Source organism: Balaenoptera ricei, chromosome 19, assembly GCF_028023285.1.
Source record: "Balaenoptera ricei isolate mBalRic1 chromosome 19, mBalRic1.hap2, whole genome shotgun sequence".
Classification (NCBI taxonomy): domain Eukaryota; kingdom Metazoa; phylum Chordata; class Mammalia; order Artiodactyla; family Balaenopteridae; genus Balaenoptera; species Balaenoptera ricei.
In genome coordinates, this window is record NC_082657.1 from 56,676,584 (window position 1) to 56,697,025 (window position 20,442).

The window sequence follows — 20,442 nt, forward strand, 5'->3', positions numbered from 1 at the left end:
CGGCTGCCCCCCGCAAAGTGGGGTCAGTAACGTCGTGGACGGTTCTGTGAACCAGGCCATCCCTGTCCTGAATAGCTCCAGGGGTCGGGGCTACTCCGACCGTGCACTGAGGAGTGGTATCCTGGTAGCGGCCCCACGTGGTCACACTTTTGCATATCCTCCTCCATTTAGCCCGTTCCACGTCCCTCATGCCACAACTGAGGTCGTTTTGGTCTCCACAGTTGCGGAGGAGATAGGGAGTTACTACTTCTCACCTTTCTGAGGTGTGTGGCAGGGTCCGTGTGCCTGGGGGCGGGGCTTCAGGGTCATCCTGCAAACCTGTCTCACACATGGTACATATTCTTTGCAGCTCCCAGAGAGAGACGGGCACCTATTCTTGGAGAGGATGAGCCCAGGAGCTGAGCAGAGAGCTAGTCCTGAGCCGGTACCTGACTCCAGGCAGAAGCAGTACCCCAGGGGCCCCAGGGCGGCGGAAGCGTTGCAGGAGATGGCGAAGCTCGTCAGAACAGTGCCCTCCTCCGGGGCAGTGGTGCAGGTGGGCACCTCCGGGAGGGGCAGGGAGCTGATCACGTAGGTGCCCTCCCCATAAGCGCACCTGGTCACCGCTGAGAAAGAAGCGGTGGGGAGAGAAGACAGAGGGTGCTTGGGGGGTTGTGTGAGGCGCACAAACTCCGCCATGGTTCACGATCTCCTGGGAGCTTGTTCAACATGCAGGTTCCCAGGCCTCTCTCCAGGGCCTCAGACCTCTGTAGATTCTGGGGTGGGGCCCAGAAGTCTGCATATCTAACAACTCCCACGCCCACCCCCTCACCCCCTTGATTCAGGGCGCTCCAGGGTCTCACTCTGAGAAACTGGGCAGAGATAGAGTCCCAGTCCTGCCATTTACTATCCATGTGACCTTGGCTTTGACCTTTTTAAGAATCAGTTTCTCGTCTGTAAAATGGGGCTAATAATAATAGCTTCCTCCCAGGGCTTTAGTGAGGAGGGATTATATCGGGAAACAAGACTTGCTCAAGAGACTGAGTTAGGACGGGCCACAGCCAGGATCTGGAAACACGCAGAACTCACCCAAAACCATGGGTTCCCATAGCACCATGAAGAGCCCCCAGCTAACCTGCGCCAATACCCCACACCACCTGTTATAATCACCTGGTTTTTCAAAAGGAGTACACACCTGGAAGAGCTGGGCATAGAGAATTTTAATCAATTAAAATTAATTCCCTGGCCTACACTTAATTCAGAAGGTTTGGGGTGAACCCAGGAGTGTACATGTTAAACTAGTACCCCAGGTTATCCTGGGTGGGTGGTCTATGGGCCACTTTGAGAAATACTGAATCAAAGGAACGCATCTGAAAAAGAATAATCACCCCATTATTTATCTTTTTGAGAGTCTACTTTTCCTGCTGCTCTGGGCTTGTTTTAAGTGAGAAGCGCTGAATCGCCTGGCAGGACGCGCAGGCTGCACACCCCAGGATGATCTGCTTTTACCACTGGTGGTGTATCATCCACCCTGCATCATACAGTTCAGAGGCGGGTGTTTCTGTTGTGCCGTTTGCATGAGAGGAAACTGAGACACAGAGAGCTTGAATCCGATGCCTGAAGTCTTCCAGTTAGAAGGTGGCGGTGGTGGGATTCACACCGGAGCCTGTGTATGGTCCCCACCCTGCACTGATGTCCCCTGTTTCAGCGCTGCTGGGTTTGTCTTGCTCACTGTCTGCAGGAGACAGGATCCGTGACAAGAGACTGAAGGAGGCCTTCCCACCTCTGACTCTGATTCCGGTGGCCTGGCTGCGGGTCCTCAGGAAGGAGCTGTTCAGCAGCAGGGTGGCGGTGTCGCTCTGAAGGAGGATGAAAGAACGCAGCCAGAATCCCTGGAGTCTGCAGGCCGCCGGGAGGGGCTCGGCCTGAAAGAGAGCACAGCCCAGGGCCCCTGAGGCTGCAGCCAGCCTACAGGACTCAGCAGGGCAGTGGCTTCTGACCCTGGGAGGCCTTTCGGATTTGTCTCCAATGGATGGACGGCAGTATCACCTGCTTTCCTGAGGTCAGCCCAAATAGCCCATCTCCAGCTGTGTTAGGGTGTTTGTCCTTGGCCAGGTTCCCTGGAAGCAGAGCCTGGGACAAGGATTTGTGTGCAGGACATTTACGAGGGAGGGCTCCCAGGCAAAACCAGGAGGGCACGGAGGGAAGCCGAATGGGGTGGAGAATGAAACAAGGCAAAGAAGTGGTTTCGGGAGGCATCCAGCTTCATTCAGCCTGATCCCATGGGGAGCTCTGGCGCATAAGCTGCACCACAGAAGTTGTCTCACTCAGAGCCCAGGGGGCTGGGCTGTTAGACCCCACAGTTATTGGCCAGCAGCCGCCCCATCGCAGCTGGGGGATGCCTGCATCAGCCTGGTAAGGATGGGCTGGGGCACCCACAGCTTCTGCTGCGATGTTTCCCTATTGTTTCTGCTCCGCTGCATCCGTTCTGTCTTCTGACCAATGCTCCCCAGCCCCCGACTCCTACTCCTCGGGCTCTGAGTGGAGTTGACCAACCCCCAGCTCAGTCCTGGGCATGTGACTCAGGTCTGGTCAATCAAAGTGGGAAGACGTTTCTGTTTTTGAGAGGCTGCCGGTGTCCTCACCTTCTCCAGCGGGGTGTCATCTAAATAGCAGCTGAACACGGCTGCTGCAGGCTTGTCCCCCATGGTGACCTTGAGCATAACGTCCCTGCTGGCATTCACTGTCCTGCAGTTCTCCTCACAGCTGAAAGGGAGACAGACAACGGAGCAGGGATGCTCCCTCAGACGTTGTGGCCGCCCGCCTGGTCTTTTGCCCAGTTCTTCTCAAGTCCTTTGAGAATGTAGGAAATGGCTTTGTCAAGTGAAAGATGGAATAAAAACAACTTCTGCCCCAACCAAAACCAGGTCACGAAGATGGAGCGATTCGTTCCTGCCTGAATTCCCATTTCATTCACTGCACAGGAGAAGGACACGGAGAGTGCGTGAGGCTGAGAGAGGACCCTAGGCTCCAATCCTGCCCCTGCCACTTGTGAGTGACCGCTTCACACAAGTCACTTAACCTCTCTGAGCCTCAGTTTCCTCACCTGTAAAGTGAGGGGATAAGAGCAGTCAATTTCCATGATTCTTTTTAGTGCTAATAATGATCAGTGAATCCTGTGATTTTACAGCACACATGCCACATCCCATTGTTATTAGCTTAGCCAGTGCTGACCACAACCCTATCAGAATCCCCATATCACAGACGAGCAAAGTGAGCTCAGAGAGTTGTGTGATTAGTCCCAGTGACACAACTCCTGAGTGGGGGATGGAACATGGGCCCACACGTCTGGACCTGAGTCCTGGGCCTTCTGTGTAACGTCATATTCCCTCACGTGAGCCAGTGAGAGATCACTGACTCCTGCTGTGTCCAACCCATCCCCAGTCCTTTCAGTATGAGCTTTATAATAGCTCTTGAATCTCCCCACTTCTGTCTTCACGTCTACCCTAGTGCAAGTGAGCCAGACATTCTCCATTTGCCCCTGCAGCCCACTTGCCATCAGCTCTGTGGCTCTGTGCGCCAGGGACTGATCTCCATAGACTGCATCACCAAGTCTCCACACCAGCCAATGGGCCCAGCCAATGGGGAGCATTGAGAGGAGAGAGGTTTGGGATAGTTATTCACCACTTTCCCTGCTCCTTACCAAATGGACTGCAGTTGGCAGAGGCCGTGTTCCTCTGGCCAAGGCCACAGCTCATGCCAGGGGCACCTCTCCCACAGCTGCAGCTCCCAAGGGGGTTCCAGTGATGCCATCCGCTTCTCTTACCCCTGCAGGCCTATGAGGGACAATGGCTTCCTCCTGTTGTAGTCCTGCATTGACATCCCTGGTTGATCCCCTTATCCCTGCCCTTGTCTGTAAATAGACCCCTTATCCAACTCCCCTCCATTCCCAGTTTGAGTGAGCCATCTGCTTCCTTCAGGGACCCAGCTGATAGCCGCGCTACCTTGAACTCTCACCTTGATTCCTGCAAGTGCCTAAGCAGCCTCCCTGAGTCCTCTCTCGCCGCCCCCTGACCCCGCCCCAGCCACTTCTCCACCCTGCTACCAGAGCGTTTGGAAGCAACACGTGATCACGTTCCCAGCCTGCTTAAAAGTCTTGGGTGGCTTTCCAGAACTCTTATGATAAAGACCAAAATCATGTGTCTGACATAACCCTCAAGGCCCTGCCGGAGCCAGGCCCTGCCTGCTCTTCCTCCATGCCCCAGCCACACCAGCCTCTTTCACTTCCGGATTATTGTATCCCTCCCTTGACTGTCTGTTCTCTCTCCCGCCCTCCCTTTTCCTGGCCAAGTTAATTCCCCTTCTGTCTTCACATCTCTGCTGAGGGCAGCCTTCCCTGACCCCGAGTCGGGGAAGTTGTCATAGAGGCGCGCTCTCTCCTTCCATTCATTTGTGTGAACCACTGCTGATCACCAAGTAACCCCAGTGAGAACTGAGACTGGGTCTCGTTTTACCCACCACTGTACGTCCTGCCCCTTAGTCAGTGTAGCCAGAGCTGGCACTCAGTACGTGTTGGCCAAATGGCAGCCCTGCAGGAGTTTGCTCTTGTGCTCCCACCTGACTCGTGGCCTGAGTTCCAGGGGGGCAGACACGTAGAGGCACTGCTCCTCCAGGTTCTCCAGCCCCCGGCCTCTCCAGACTGCCAGGCGCAGGGTAACAGCAGAGTCAGGCGTCGGCAGGCAGGACGGTGGCACCCAGCTCCCTCTGGTCTGTGCGGAGCAGCTGCCTCTCAACACAGTCACTCCACTGAGCCCAGCAGTGCCCTGAGAGAGAGAGGTGGGCCAACACTGTGATCCATCCAGGAACCTTGAACTTGACACATGTGGCTACCTTCTGGTTTGGGGTTTTTAGGGGAAATGCGTCATGGATAAGAAAATTGGTTCCAAATAGAGATTTTTTTTTTTTTAATTTTACTTTCAGGTTGAAGGAATGGTGCCACAGAAGAATGTTTCTGGGAAAATGACCCCCGCTTCACCCAGACTTTGAGCAAACCTGCAGGATATGTTGGCTTGTTTTGCATCAGTGACTTGCACTGGTGAGCAGGCCAGCGCAGAGCAGGAGAGGCGCCCAGAGGATATACAGCCCCGCCTGGGAGAAGGCACCTTCTTGTCCCTGGTGTAAGTGATTGTCCACAGCTGTTTGTCTCTGTGTGGTACATTGGGGACCTGGGAGGCTGTATCTCTATCTGGGAGGCTGCATGTCATCCCCTGCTTTGTACCAACTCAGTAAGTCTCTGTGTCCCTTGCCCTTCAACTCTGTTGATTAATGTGTATCCACTACCCCAACTACCCCTGATGTGTAGTCATTCACAGGGTATGCCTGGGCAGGTCATCAGCTCAATCACCTAAAGCCTATATTTGTATCCTCTATTAATTCAGATAACAAGAACTAACATGCTGAAGGATGTCCTGAGCACTTACCAATTAATATCAAAAGACTTCAAATGTTGCATGATTTTGACCCAGTTATTCCATTTCTGGGAACTTGTTTATGAAAGTAACCACAGTCGCAAATAAAGATTGAACTGTAAGGATGTTCATTACAGCATTGTTTATAAGGGCAAATAATTTGAAACAACCTCAATGTCCAAAAAGAGGGCACTGGTAAATAAATGATCATACAGCAACTTGACAGTCTATTATGCAGTTATTATGAAAATCAAGATGGAGAAGAAGATTCCAAGACATGAAAATATGTGGGATATATTGTTCAATGAAAAAAAAGGGTAACAAAAGCAATATGTACAGTATGAATGGCATTCATTTTATTTCTAAAAGAGTGTGTGCATAGCTAGGATATATCCCTATAAAAAGGAGAGCAACCATTTCTTAAAAATAAGTGCTAGTGCTACCATCTTGGTTTGTCAGAAAAGGCCTCATCACTTCCTCCTTCTAAACTATCTTCTCAGTGGCATACCAAGAGCGTGGAGGTTAAAAGACGGGTTCAGTCCAAGAGGGGAGGAGTATTTTACCACTAACGTTGTTTGTGGTGATAATAAAAAAGCAGGCTGAGTTTTAGGGTTTAACTATTGTTCCTAAATTCTCTACAGATAGTGCCTCTCCTGGTTGCCTGCCTTCAGGGCCACCCCCATCGTGGTTTGCCACTGCTTCCCCCCACCTCCCATTTCCATGGAATTCACAATCTCTGGCACATACAAGGCACACAAAATGTCAAGCATGAGTAATCCTGGTGTGAAGGTTAAGAAAAAGAGCAGCAAAAGCTGACCGCTGTCCATCACTCCGTGGTGAGATAGCACGGTTCAGAGTTCTAAGGTCACCTACCACATGCCCACTGGAAGCGAAAGTCCTTGTTACTGTCTGGCCAGCCCAGAGTCACTGTTGTGAAAGGATCCAAGTACTGAGCAGGTTCCACGCACAGCTCCACATCCCCTCTATCTCTCTGCAGAAAAGGCAGCTGGCTGGTGAGACGCCCTCCACAGTTGGCACCCCACCTTGCGCCCCAGAGCAGTCTGTGCCAGGGGTGGCCACAGCGTGAGGCATGGAGTGGAGACAGGCCTGTCTGATCCCCCTGGCCTGCAGGGGATGGATCACTGGGTAAGTGACTCGGCCGAGTGCGGGCTGGGTGCCCAGGGTTCATCACGCGTTCAGCTGCATTAACAGAGCCTGCTCTGGGCCAGGCCCTGTGCTTGAGGCCTGGAGATACAGGAATAGAGACCCAGCCCCACCACCCCCCCCCCCCCGACCCCTTATATCTAGTGTGACAGACAAGGAAACCAACAATTAAAACTCAGAGTGCTAACTGCTGCAGTAGAGAGGGCTCAGGGGATGGTGATAATAGATGAGGGAGGAAGTAGGTTAAGAACATCTGTTCCCCCTAAGGGTTTGACAGTGTCTGACTCCTGGGGCTGCTGTGGATCAGATCAGAAAAACGAGTGACGCGCTTCCTCTTGCATCTGGAGCAGAGGACAGCGCCGAGCTATTACCTCTACACAGCAGACAGCTGGTGTCAGGGCAAGCTTCCCAGAGGACAGGACCCCAGGGCCATCGAGACGGGGAAGGAGGAGGAGTGAGGGCGAGCTGGGGCAACAATGGAGAGCACATGGATTCAAGGAAAGGGGTTGGCAGGCATGTGGTGTGTTCCAGGATCAGTTCCGGTTAGACCTGTTAAACAGCTCAGGCCCAGAGGGCTTGTCCTGGGAATAACAGGAGGCTGTGGCAGAACTCAGTCCCCAGGGGTCTCTACGGTTTGAGAATAAAACTCAACCCCCTTGCCTTGGCACCTGAGACCCCATGTGATTTGGCCTCTGTCCATCTCTATAATCTCCTGCATCCTCCCGGCCTCCAACAACAGGCCTCAGGGCCTTCTCATCTACATACGTAGACAGCTCTGGTTCTGCTTTCCAGGATGGCTGACTGTCCTATCTCCAGGTCCCCACTTGAATGTTGCCTCTCAGGAGCCCGTGTCCGATCACATTTGCTAGTCCACCCTCTGTTAGTTGCTGTCTCTGCGCTGTATTGGTTCTAGTTAGACGCATCACAATTATTAATTATATGCTAATTTGTTAGTTAGTCTCACCCATTAAGCTTCATGAAGGTAGGGACCACATCTGTTTATTCACCATTGTTTCCCCAGCCCCTAATACCAACCCTTGAACATTGTAGAGGCACAATAAATCCTGTTATTGAATAAATGCATGCATGAGCAATGTCAACAGCAAGGAGTCAAAGACTTGGTCTTGCTATAAATACCAAAAGACCTGGGCCTTTTTTCTAATATAAGCATTAAAAGCCATGAATTTCCATCTGAGCACTGCCTTAGCTGTATCCCATAAATTTGGATAAGTTGTATTGTCATTATCACTTAAAATATTTTAAAATATCCTTGTGTTTTTTTCCTTTGACTCATTGATCTTTTTTTTAAGAAGTGTGCTGTTTAAGTTCCGAGATGTCTGAGAGATATCTACATATCCTAGATAACTTATTATTGATTTATAACATGATGCTGTTGTGGTTAGAGGGCATGCTTCATTTGATTTCAATCCTTCTGGGTTTCTTTTTTTTTTTTTTTTATAAATTTGGACTTTAAGTTTATTTATTTATTTATTTATTTATTTATTTATTTATTTTTGGCTGTGTTGGGTCTTCGTTTCTATGAGAAGGCTTTCTCTAGTTGTGGCAAGCGGGGGCCACTCTTCATCGCGGTGCGTGGGCCTCTCACTATTGCGGCCTCTCTTGTTGCGGAGCACAGGCTCCAGACGCGCGGGCTCAGTAGTTGTGGCTCACGGGCCTAGTTGCTCCACGGCATGTGGGATCTTCCCAGACCAGGGCTCGAACCCGTGTCCCCTGCATTGGCAGGCAGATTCTCAACCACTGCGCCACCAGGGAAGCCCTGGGTTTCTTTTTAAACAGAAGAAGCCTCAGTGATTGCTAGTGCTCTGGCTGTTAGCACCAAAAAGCCCAAATTCAAAGCTAAAACAGAGTATTTAGACATCTTTTTCTTGTGAGGTTAAGTGTTTTAAAAAAAAATACATTCTTTTCCTGAGCCTTTGTTCCAGGTGGTTCTTGGAGGCTGGAAGGAGCTATGAACACAGTGGGGATGGGTGTCAGACGTTGGTGGTGTTTATAAGATCACCAAAGGGCAGAGTCAGAGGGTACGCTGAGGCTGCCCTGGGAGTATCTGCCTGTCTTTGGAAATTGTTTAGGGACACACGGAGAATATTCAGATTGTAAGAAATGGGTCAAAAGCAAAACCATGATGTTCACCGCTGGGCTATAGACACTTCTTTGGCAGATAAGAAAGAGGCAGGCAGCTGCCAATGGCAGGTAGAACAAGATTAAGGTCAGACTTGCAGCTGTTCGCCATTAATGTTTACCTGCCAGCTGAAGGGTGAGGGTGGGGAGCCCTCATCTCATATGCTATTTTCTGTGGTGCAAATATTCCCATAAAGGCAGATTTCAGGATACCAAGTTGACCTCACTGAATGCATAGTGGGAAGAGATGGGCACAACCAGCTCTGGCAGGCTGGTAGGAGCTGGACTCAGCGCACCATGGCGTGTTTCTGGATCCATTCATTGGCCTCTTAATGGCCGTGCGAACCTCGGCAGGTTAGTTACTCTTTCTGAGTCTTAGGTGCCTCATCTGTAAAGAAGGCTGAAGGCAACCCTTATTTCTCAAAACTCCAGGAGGACTGAATGCTGTGCTGTATATATTATTGCTTTGTCATCTATTCTCTGTAAAGAATATTAGTGTGTCAAGTTAAAAAACATGGAAAAGGTACTCTCAGCTGATACGCTCTGAAGATATTGAAATGTGAGTTTGATTAATGTCTAATTAAAGTGTAGTGATTAAGCTAAGCACTTAGGGTTGGTCATTCCATGTGATTCGCTAGGCCCTGGTGACTTGGGTGTTTTAAGATCAGGGTATTACTGATCTTTAATTCCCTCTCAGTGAATTCTTATTCTCACAATGATAAGTTTGAAGGTCTGTAAAATTATACAAAACAAAGCTAAAATGCCAGACACAGAGATCTTTCTTAACCGTAAGACGGAAGATGGTCCAATAACCCTGAATGAAGAAATCCAGAGAAATTGTTGCTACCCTGATCCTGCCATGAATTAGCTGAGTGACTTTTGCAAAGTCAATTAACCTCCCTGGACCTCAAATTCTATATGTGGAAACTCCTAGGAGGACTGTGGACAGTAAGTAGAACGGACATCTCATATTTTCTTCCCCCGTCCAGGCATCCATGTCCCCTTCTTTTGCTAATGGCACTTACAGATGATATTTTCCCTGGGGGACCATCCCTCCCCACCCTCAGTCCTTTGGATGAATCTGATCCTACATCATGTTCCAGGGTGGACGTGTGATCCTGGTCTGCCCTGAGTACCACTTCCCTCTGGTCTCAGCAACAGGTCTAGGAGGGACCGTGAACCAAGCTTAGACAAGTGAGAGGCAGCCTCAGGACTTGTTCTGAAAATATCAACCCAGAGATGCTCTTTCTCCTCTGGGGTTAAGGACTGACGCCTGCGGCCATCTTGCTACTACTTGGGAAGAGGGAGTCGGACTGAAGCCAACATAGAACCAAGAGATGGAGAGAGGCAGACTTCTGAAGACATTGAGTGGCTGGGTCCTGCTGTGCCTAAACCCTGGACTTTTATTTTCTGAGTTGATAAAATTTCCTTTGGCTTGAGCCATTTTGAACTGCTTTTCTTTCTCTTGCTACTCAAAAGTCCTGGCAAACACAGTCAAGGTGAATTTTAAGACAGTGACATCTACTATTGGCTGCCTACCAACAGCCAATACCCCGCTCTTCCTCTTGGCTGTCAGAGTCCATCTTCTCCCACAGAGCCTAAAAAGCATCCCTTACAGCTGGGCACCTGACCCTACTTCGGCCAATGGTATCTGAAGGGAAGATTGCTGGGGCCTAGTGGGAAAGATTTTTTTCCCTAATAAAAAGAGATGCACAGGGGGAAATGGGTTTCTGCTGCTGCTGGATAATGCTGGGTTGACATGTGATGTCTGGAACTGCGGCAGCCATCTTGATTGCATGAGACACAAGCCTAAGGACCAAGCGAAAGCTCTGAGGATGGCAGAACAGAATGACAGACTGAGCCTGGGTCCTTGCTCGTGACACTGAGCCACTGAACCAACCCTGGAACTAACTTCTTAGTTATATAAGATAATAAGACTTGAACTTAAAGCCACTTATGTTGGGCTTTCTATTATTTGAAGCCTAAAGCAGTGTAACTAATACAAATTCGAATGTTTTAGAATTCTGTATCAATGGTTGGATGTTATACTGCTTACATTATTGCCTATTTAGAGTAACCAGAGAATTCTTAATATCTGTAGAACAAAATAAGTATTCAAAGCTCTCTTTTGAGGGGCCCCTCACTAGATTCCCGAGGAAGTGCAATGCCCTAAACTCCTGGTCACAAGTTTTATACCCCCTTGCAGAAAATTCTTACCTGTGACAGTGATGCTTCCAATTTTCAAACTCAAGTTTGAGAAGGCGTTCCTCACCAGCACAGTGACCAGAAAGGTGCCTGCAATGCAGAGGGTGGAGAACTATGGGCATTGTAATAAATTGTTTAACTTGCTCTGAGACAGTTCTCCCAGCCTGTGCTTCTCCAGTCCTCTGATGGCAGTATCTGACTCTTTGATCATCGAAGAATGTAATGTATCCCTGATGTGTGCCAGGCACGGTGCAAGGCTCTGGGGACACAGAGATGAATGAAGCATGGTCCTTGTCCTCAAAGCCTTATGGTCTAGTAGGCGTGTGGGACACTGCAAGGTGGGAATCGGCATGGGAGGCAGTGTGGGCATGGGGTTGGGGGTCTGCTTCTACCTTGGGGGAGAAAAAAATGGTTAATGAGGTGGGGCAGAGGCTAGAGCTGAAGTTCAGAGGATGAGCAGGTGCTCATTTGCCAGATGAGAGAGGAGATTCCAGCAGGAGGAGGCCCACGACACGGTTTTAACAGGGTCGAGAGAGTGGGGAGGGGAGAGCAGGGTTTGTCAGAAGACTTGGCGAGAGCCGCTGCTACATGAGTATCCCCGTGCCCCTGCCTCCCCCATGGGGCAGAGGTGGCGGGTGCTACCTTCTTCTCTTCTCAAGCCTGGAGAGAAGGTCTTCAGAGAGGGCCCTTGGTGAGCTGGCTGTGTGTTCTCTGAGGCTGGGAACCCCCGTGGACAGGTTCCTTCCTCATGCCCTAGGAATGATCTATGACGGATGGAGGGAAAGGGAAGGGGAGAGAGGAAAGGCAGCATTTCTGCATTTGGGAAATGACTACAGTCGGCTGGAAGCAGCCGAGGACTGGGTGAGAATTTTCTATGGACCAGATGTTAGCCTTGTGGGGGGTGGGGCTGGAGAGGGTAGAGAGGATGAGGAGAACAGAGAAAGGGACCCTGTTGGTGACAGGGGAAGCACCAGCTGAGCCGACGTGGCCTCTAAGGAGAGGCACCACCCCCACCCCAGGAGCTGTGGTCCCAGGGGCCCAGCAGGGAGCCTCAAGAGCCAATAGAAGCTCCTACGAGAGGCAGCTGCAAACGTCTGCTGGGCGGTGAGAGCAAGGCCAGCGCCACCAAGTGAGGACCTTCCTGTCCTACCTGGATCCCATTCCTTCTCCCCTCACTCCCTTCATCCCTGGAGGCATCCAGTCTGTTTTTCTCATGGGGAGGAGAAGACTGCTTATCATCTAAGAGTGAGCCCCAAAGTCACAGGGTGTATGGAGATTTTATCTCTTATCTCCTACCAAGTAGCTTTTATAGGAGACAAAAATTAATTTGCATTTGAATTACAGCCTCTGTATTATATTTTCCATTGTCATTCCATTTCATTTCCAGATTCTTCCTGTTCCAGACTGTACCTTTGGTACCTGGCAAAATTGCAGTGTTTCTCTTCTTGACTCTGTCGTTCCTTCTGCCATCTCTTTTGCCACTTCCCTTGCTGAGGGCATGGTAGCCCATACCTGCACATCATTACCCCCTTTCTCACACACCTCTGAGGTCCAGGGTAGCGGACCTGGGTGGGCTGGAGACTCTGCCACCTTCATCACATTCCTGCCTGCTGACCTCACCACACTGCCCTCAGAGACGGTCTGTTCTTTCCAGATTAAATGCACGTCAGCTGTGGCCTCCTGCCCTGGCTGGTGCCAGCCAGTCTGCTGCCCTGTCTCTCTATTCCAGCCAGCCTCCTGATACCTCCTCTCTTGTTCCTCTCTCTCCCACCCTTTAGTTTTTACCTACCTCTCCCCCGCAGGGCGTGGACTGCAGTTTCCCGAAACACGTCCTCCTCTAGAAATGATGAAAGAAATCCAAGTGCTCCTGCTCTCTTCCAGTGATTCTCAGTGGGGGTGATTTTGCTCCCCAGGGCACAGTTGGCAATGTCTGGAGACATCTGTAGTTGTCATGACTTGGGGGCTGGGGCTACTGGCACCTAGTGGGTCGAGGCCAGGGATGCTGCTAAACATCCTACAGAGGACAGGACGGTCCCCGCAGCAAAGAGTTATCTGGTCCCAAATGTCAGAAGTGCCAAAGCTGAGAATCCCTATAAGTTCTATAACTGCAGGTAGTAACTGTCTCTTCCTTATTTTGTGACCCAGGCTGGATGCTGTGAACCATCTTTTTGTCTAGGACACACTGAAAAACTGGCTGGCAGAACCCTGGACACCAAGTCAGGAAGGGAAGAGGAAGGAGGTTTGGAAGGGGAGCCACAAACTCCAAGTACCTTCAAGTGGAACTGCCACGTGGTAAGTCCCAAATGGCCCCCCAAGGCTCTCTTTCTCATGGGAGAAGGTTGCATTGAGTCCTGCCACCTCAAAGGTCAGCCTCTCCGGGATGCCGTGAGCCGCCGAGACATTGACCAGTAGGTCCTGTCCAAGCTCCAAGTTGCCAGAAGCCCAGGAGGCCTGCAGGCCTGACAGGGGCTCCACGAAGTGGATGGTGATGTTTCTGGAGGGGGCAGAGGTGGTGGTGTTGCCGGTGGCTCAGATCTCCAAGTGGTGCAGCCCTGGGCCCATCCGTTGCTGGACTGCTCCATCCAGGGTCAGATTGTAGGCGAGCGGGCCCCTCTGCGTGGTGAACTCAGCCAGGCTTGTGTTACCTGACAGCACAGTGTAAGTCACCCCTGTTCCTAGGTGGAGTAAGACACATTTAAGAATGTCATTCATGCAGTAGATTATACTGAGATAGTTCAGACTCCAGTTGTGAAGTCAGATTCCACATATAGACATAGATATGGATATAAAGACATATGTAAGGATATATCCTCCCCACCTAAATATTAAAACGGATTATCTCTGAGTATTGGGTTTATGAGTGATTTTTCTTTCAAGGCCCTCTCTGCTCACCTACATATTCTAATTATTTAATTTATTTTATTTTATTTTAATTTTATTTATTTGGCTGCGCCGGGTCTTAATTGCAGCACACAGGATCTTCACTGCCACGTGCGGGTTCTTAGTTGCAGCATGCAGGATCTAGTTCCCTGATGAGGGATCAAACCCGGGCCCCCTGCATTGGGAGTGCGGAGTCTTAACCACTGGACACCAGGGAAGTCCCTCTAATTATTTATACTATGCATGTGTTACCGTAAACTTAAAAGTTTGTAGTAAAAGCATCAGAACATTTTGTTGATAGAGATATCCTTGTGGCAAGGAAAGCTCAAAAGGTAGCATTTCTTAAGGGTGTGGCTGATTTTTATGCATGAGAATTAGCCTCCGGTCTTGTCTTAAGCCAAAGCAGTGAAGCCCTTTCCATCTCCACGACTAACTGCCTGAAACCCTGCCCAACGAGAGAACTCAGCCGGTTCACATTAAGATGGGGCTCCCTTACAGACTGGGGCTGGTTGTCCTAACTAGATGCTAAATATTGTGGTTGACTCTTAAAAAATATGATTTAAACCACTAAGTTAAGATTCTTTCCAATAGAAACCAAGCTAGTATGTTTCCTGTTTGAGTGATGCTGTCGCTGCTGATGGTGTTGATGTAAGCCCTCTGAGAACAGGAGCCCTGACTTGCACGTTTATTGCTGCCTCCCCCCATACCTGACAAAGAGTAGTCACTCAGCTATATTTGTAGAATGAAAAAAGATTATCTTAAGTTTTTCCAGGTGCACCTAGCAAGCCATCTTCAGCCAACAAGCACACTAGAACAGAACGGAGCCCCAAGCACTGTGCTTAAAGTCCCGTTATAGATCCATGAAGTTACTGCTCTGAGTGAGGCTCTGGGTGGTATGAGGTTGGACTGAGACATGTCCTCATCTCCACAGCTCTGTGCCACTCAGTTTATATCAACAGGCCTCTGTCCAGATCTCAGACTGGATCTGTGCCTTGAGGAAAGATACTGCCTTCGGTGAGGATGGGAGAGTCTCTATTGACAGAAGGGGTGATATTCAAAATATTTAACAACTGAAACTGCATGGGCACCAGCTAAGTAGAATGATGTTCTGATAAATCAGAATGGACACTGTGACCAATCCGAATGGATGCTGTGACCAATTAGAATGGACGTTGTGACCAGTGAGAAATATTGCTATGACCAATCAGAATAGATGCCATGACAAAGCAGAATGGATACCTTGACCAATCAAAATGGACATGATGGCCAATCAGAAGGGCCTCTGTGACCAATCAGAAGAGAAGCTGTGAGCAATCAGCATGGACACCAGCCATAGCAGCTGCTGCAGTTGATTATCAGCCCTAACTGGGGGCAACGTGATTGTGTCAAGCTGGTCAGTGCTGGCTGTGCTGAGATTCACATTCCCCCAACAGGGAATGGCTTGGAAGTCCAAGTCTTGTGATGGGACTAGGGGCGTGCAAATGGTCTTCAGAAGGCTGGTTGCTCTCACTAGCTTACTAGCCTTGTGACTTCGGCCAAATTTCTCAACCTTCCTTCCATTCCTTCCTCCGTAAAATGTATTGGTGGGCTACTATATAAAGCACTTAGACCAGTTCCTGGTACACACTAAGTGCTAAATAATTGAATGGCTAAGAAACTAACTCCATAAGTGATTGCTGTTAGTATTTACTGAAGCCTGGGAGCTGGATGGATAGATCGGGGGCAAATCAAGGTTGCCTTGACCTTGACCATTTCTGCAGACTCACCTCCATCAAGCTCCACCTGAATCCGCAGAGGGTCCCTGAAGACTGCCCAGCAGAGGGGGCTGGTTCCTGATATGGACAGGCCAGAACACCCAGTCTCACAGAGCGTCTCCATCTTGTCCCACATCGTCACTTGCTTCTGAGCTATCACGTTCCACTCGCTGGTTGTACACTAGACAAACACAGTGAATTCCCCAGGGGCTGTGAACTGGTGGAAAACGCTGCTGGGCAAACTGCCAACAACGGTCAGAAACGTTACCAGTGTTGGGCTCACACACACGCGCATTCACATGTGTGCATGTGTGCACTCCCACCACACATCTCCCCCGCTCTGCAAAGGGAAAAAACAATGAAGAAAAAGATGGTACACGACCAAGCCACGCTCTCCGTGTTTGTGAAGGTTACACTGAGACTCCTGGAGCAGGTGAGAAATGGAAGAAATAGCTCTGACTAACTAGGGAGTCGAATACTTGGCTGCAAGTCCGTTGTCTGCCATTTTCTCCCTCTGTGGCTCATATACACCCTCTCTCTGGGCCTTCTTGCTTCATCTGTAAAATACTATGCCCCAGCCTACCTTTCTGAGCCTTGTTTTCCCCATTTGTAAAATGGGATGAGTCCAAACATATCAAAATTGTGAGTATGTTTTGCTTCTCATTTTCCCGAGGGGACTAATTTAAAATCTCTCAAATGGCCCCAAAAGATTCATGTGACCTCCCCTCCTGTCCTCCTCCTCAGCTCCTGCCACACTCCCCTTCTGTAACCATACCGGTAGCTCAGACCTCTCTCCAGTCCATAGAACATATCACTCCTTCCCCACCCCAAGGCCCGTAAGTGTGCGCTCTTTACAGGGAAGCCTCTTGCCCATCCCTTTGCTCATACTCTCGCTCTCCCTTCAGTTCTCAGCTTAAACCTTACCTCCTCAGGGGCGGCTTCTTAGATTCCCTTTATAACCGCCATAGCTTTGCTGCTTCTCCTAGGTGACACTCACCCCTTTTGTGCTCGCTTATTCACTGTCATTCTTCCATGTGGGGCTGTCAGCGCAGACAGTGTCTGTCTAGTTCTCCCTTTATACCTGGCATCTAGCACAGAGCCTAGCACATAGTGAGGGATTGAGGAATAGTTTACCAATGGATACAGTCATGAAAAAGCTTGGAGAACAGTAACCTGATTCTTGGTGCCGGCCAAGATGGAGTTAGCCCACTATAGCCTATTTCTTCCATTAATTACAACTAGAAACCTGGGCAGAACACAAAAAGAAACTAACCAAGGACTCTGAAAAGTAAAAAACAGTAGGCAGATTGCGGGTGAAATTCAAAACTTTAAGAATCATCCATAAAGACGGGAGTTTCCTGTTTTCTTTCTGGGTTTTTTTTGTGTGTGTGTGGTTTTGTTTGTTTGTTTGTTTAATCTCCTTTATCTCTTGACTTTGTCCCGAGGGTAGTCTGGGTCATGGTACTGCACAGTGAGTAAAGAAAACAAAATCGGGGGCTTCCCTGGTGGCGCAGTGGTTGAGAATCTGCCTGCCAATGCAGGGGACATGGGTTCGAGCCCTGGTCCGGGAAGATCCCACATGCCACAGAGCACCTAAGCCTGTGTGCCACAACTACTGAGCCTGCGCGTCTGGAGCCTGTGCTCCGCAACAAGAGAGGCCGCGACAGTGAGAGGCCCGCGCACCGCAATGAAGAGTGGCCCCCGCTCTCTGCAACTAGAGAAAGCCCTTGCACAGGAACAAAGACCCAACACAGCCAAAAATAAATAAATAAATAAATAAATAAATAAATAAATAAAAAAGAAAACAAAATCCCCAAGAGAAACAATCTCTGTTTAGCCAGAGAACCAGAAAAAGGGCCCCAGTGAGTCTGAGACTACAGAGGAAATACCCATTTTTGTTTTGTGTTGGTTTTTTTTTTCTCTCATGTACCTACCCCAGGCTGTTCTGTCTCTTGGAGCCTCACAGACTGTGTGGGGTGATACAGACCCCAAAATCCCTAAGAGAAAACCGATCTTTCTATCCAGAGGATCCATGGAAAGGGACCTGTGGGAGCTGGAGATTGTGGGGAAAGTCCTGAAAAGGCGAGATGCAGAGAAGATGATTCCCTAATTCTGTGTATGGCCCAGCATGAATCATGAGTTCACCCAGAAATTGTGCATGTGCAGAACAGACCCAAAGAAATATAGCAAAGGCCTCGTGGACTAAAGTACAACATAAACCAGCACCCCGAGTGGCACATGAGTGGAACAGACCCTGACGGCTTTGGAAACTGAACTGGCATGGGAACCACTGCTCACAGAAGGCAAGTCAGAATGTGTGGTCTGAACCTAACTCAGTTGGTTGCCTGCTAAAACAAAACAAACAGACAAGAAAAAATTAACATTTTCCAGAGTATTTTTAAAAGGACACAGAGTGTCAGAACCTACTACCTAAAATGTTCAGAATATAATCCAAAATTGCCTGATACACAAAGAACCAGGAAAATGTGGCCAAATGTCAAGGGAAAACATAATCAGTAGATGTCAGCCCTGAGGTGACTCAGATATTAAAATATCAAAGACTTTAACCCAACTATTATAACTATGCTCCATGAAGTAAAAGGAAACCCTCTTGAAATGAATGGAAAGCTAGACATTCTCAGCAGAGAAACAGAAACTATTAAAAACAGCCAAATGGAAATTTTAGAAATGAATAACACAACGTCTGAAATAAAAGATTCATTGGTTGGATGCAATAGCAGAATTGAGATGGCAGAGGAAAAAGTCAGTGAGCTTGAATACAGAGCAAGAGAAATTATCCAATCTAAAGAACATAGAGAAAAAAATATTAAAAATTTAAAAATGAGCAGAATGTCAGCAATCTGTGTAACAATATCTAAAAGTAAAACATTTGTGTTATTGGAGCACCAGAGAGAAGAAAGAGGTTGCTGTAGAAAAATATATTTGAAGAAATAATGGCTGAAAACTTTCCAGATTTGACAAAGCACATAAATTTAAAGATTCAAGAAGTTCTGTGAAACCCCAAATGTAAAAAACAAACAAACAAAAACAAAACAAAAAAAACCTGAAAGAAAACCTTGCCCACACATATAGTGAAGTGCTGAAAATTGAAGATTAAAAAAATCTTGGGATCAGTCTGAAAAAAAAATAATACACTACATGTAGAGAAAACAGTGATATGAATGACTGTAGATTTCTTTGGAAACTGGAGGTCAGAGACAGTGAATGACATCTTCAAAGTGTTGAAAGAAAAGAGCTGTCAACACATAATTCTATAGCCAGCAAAAATATCTTCCAAGAATTAAAGCAAAATAAAGACATTCTCAGGAATAAAGAAATTCTGTAAGAGACTTTGTTGCTGTAAAATCTACTTTAAAAGAAATGCTTGGGCTTCCCCGGTGGCTCAGTGCTTAAGAATCTGCCGCCAATGCAGTTCGAGCCCTGGTCCAGGAAGATCCCACATGCCGTGGAGCAACTAAGCCCGTGTGACACAACTACTGAGCCTGTGCTCTAGAGCCCATGAGCCACAACTACTGAGCCTGCACGCCACAACTACTGAAGCCCATGCGCCTAGAGCCCGTGCTCCACAACAAGAGAAGCCACCGCAATGAGAAGCCCGTGCACTGCGACGAAGAGTAGCCCCCGCTCGCCACAACTAGAGAAAGCCCGTGCACAGCTACAAAGACCCAACGCAGCCAAAAATAAATAAATAAATAAATAAAAATTTTAAAATATTTATTTATTTATTTTTGGCTGCGTTGGGTCTTCGTTTCTGTGCAAGGGCTTTCTCTAGTTGTGGCGAGTGGGGGCCACTCTTCGTCGCAGTGCGTGGGCCTCTCACTATCGCGGCCTCTCTTGTTGCGGAGCACAGGCTCCAGACGCGCAGGCTCAGTAGCTGTGGCTCATGGGCTCAGTTGCTCCGCGGCATGTGGGATCTTCCCAGACCAGGGCTCGAACCCGTGTCCCCTGCATTGGCAGGCAGATTCTTAACCACTGCACCACCAGGGAAGCCCAATAAATTTATTTTTTAAAAAAATGAAAAAGGAAATCTGAAGGAAGTTTTTCCAGCTGAAGGGAAATGATATTAGAGGGAAACTCGAAACTTCAGGAATGAAGGGAGAGTGCAAGAAAAGGTAAATATCTTGGTAAATGTAGCCTGTTTTTCTCCTCTTAAGTTCTTTAATAAATGTATGACTGTTGAAAGGGCTTTTCAATGTATGTAAACGTCCTACAATTGACAATTATAACATAAAAGATGGCAGGCAAAGGAAACTATATGCTGGTAAGGCCGTAACATTTTTTTTTTTTTTAGGTAAAAAAGTTCACGTAAGGGCTTCCCTGGTGGCGCAGTGGTTGAGAGTCTGCCTGCCAATGCAGGGGACACGGGTTCGAGCCCTGGTCTGGGAAGATCCCACATGCCGCAGAGCAGCTGGGCCCGTGAGCCACAGCTACTGAGCCTGCGTGTCTGGAGCCTATGCTCCGCAACAAGAGAGGCTGCGATGGTGAGAGGCCCACGCACCGCGATGAAGAGTGGCCCCTGCTTGCCGCAACTGGACAAAGCCCTCGCACAGAAACGAAGACCCACATAAAAGTGCTAACAAAAGATCAAGATAAAAAAAAAAAATTAATTACATGGGACTGAGTGAACTGATGAGGATGAGTATAATTTTTGTGACTTTCTGTCTGAATTTAAAAAAAAAAAAAATTCCACAAGGACTCAGAGGCAAAGAATATACAAATCAATTTTCACTGCAAAGTAAAGGAGCTGTTACAGTGGAGGATTACTGGACTGAATGTCAATACTATGACATAGTATGAGTGTGTTTCATGTTTGGTAATTGCAATCATTGTTG

The 20,442-nt window shown here is 48.6% G+C and overlaps 1 protein-coding gene across 1 annotated transcript in view; it reads right to left on the bottom strand.

Annotated features, from left to right (window-relative positions):
• LOC132352975 (polycystin-1-like protein 2) overlaps window positions 1–20,442 on the bottom strand; it is an 84,057-nt gene that overhangs the window by 45,505 nt on the left and 18,110 nt on the right. Inside the window, 10 exon segments of the mRNA XM_059903772.1 lie at window positions 429–605; window positions 1,763–1,904; window positions 2,625–2,745; window positions 4,597–4,734; window positions 4,736–4,802; window positions 6,321–6,438; window positions 8,529–8,578; window positions 10,968–11,045; window positions 13,226–13,630; window positions 15,602–15,831. Coding sequence (XP_059759755.1) covers window positions 429–605; window positions 1,763–1,904; window positions 2,625–2,745; window positions 4,597–4,734; window positions 4,736–4,802; window positions 6,321–6,438; window positions 8,529–8,578; window positions 10,968–11,045; window positions 13,226–13,630; window positions 15,602–15,831 — 1,526 coding nt within the window.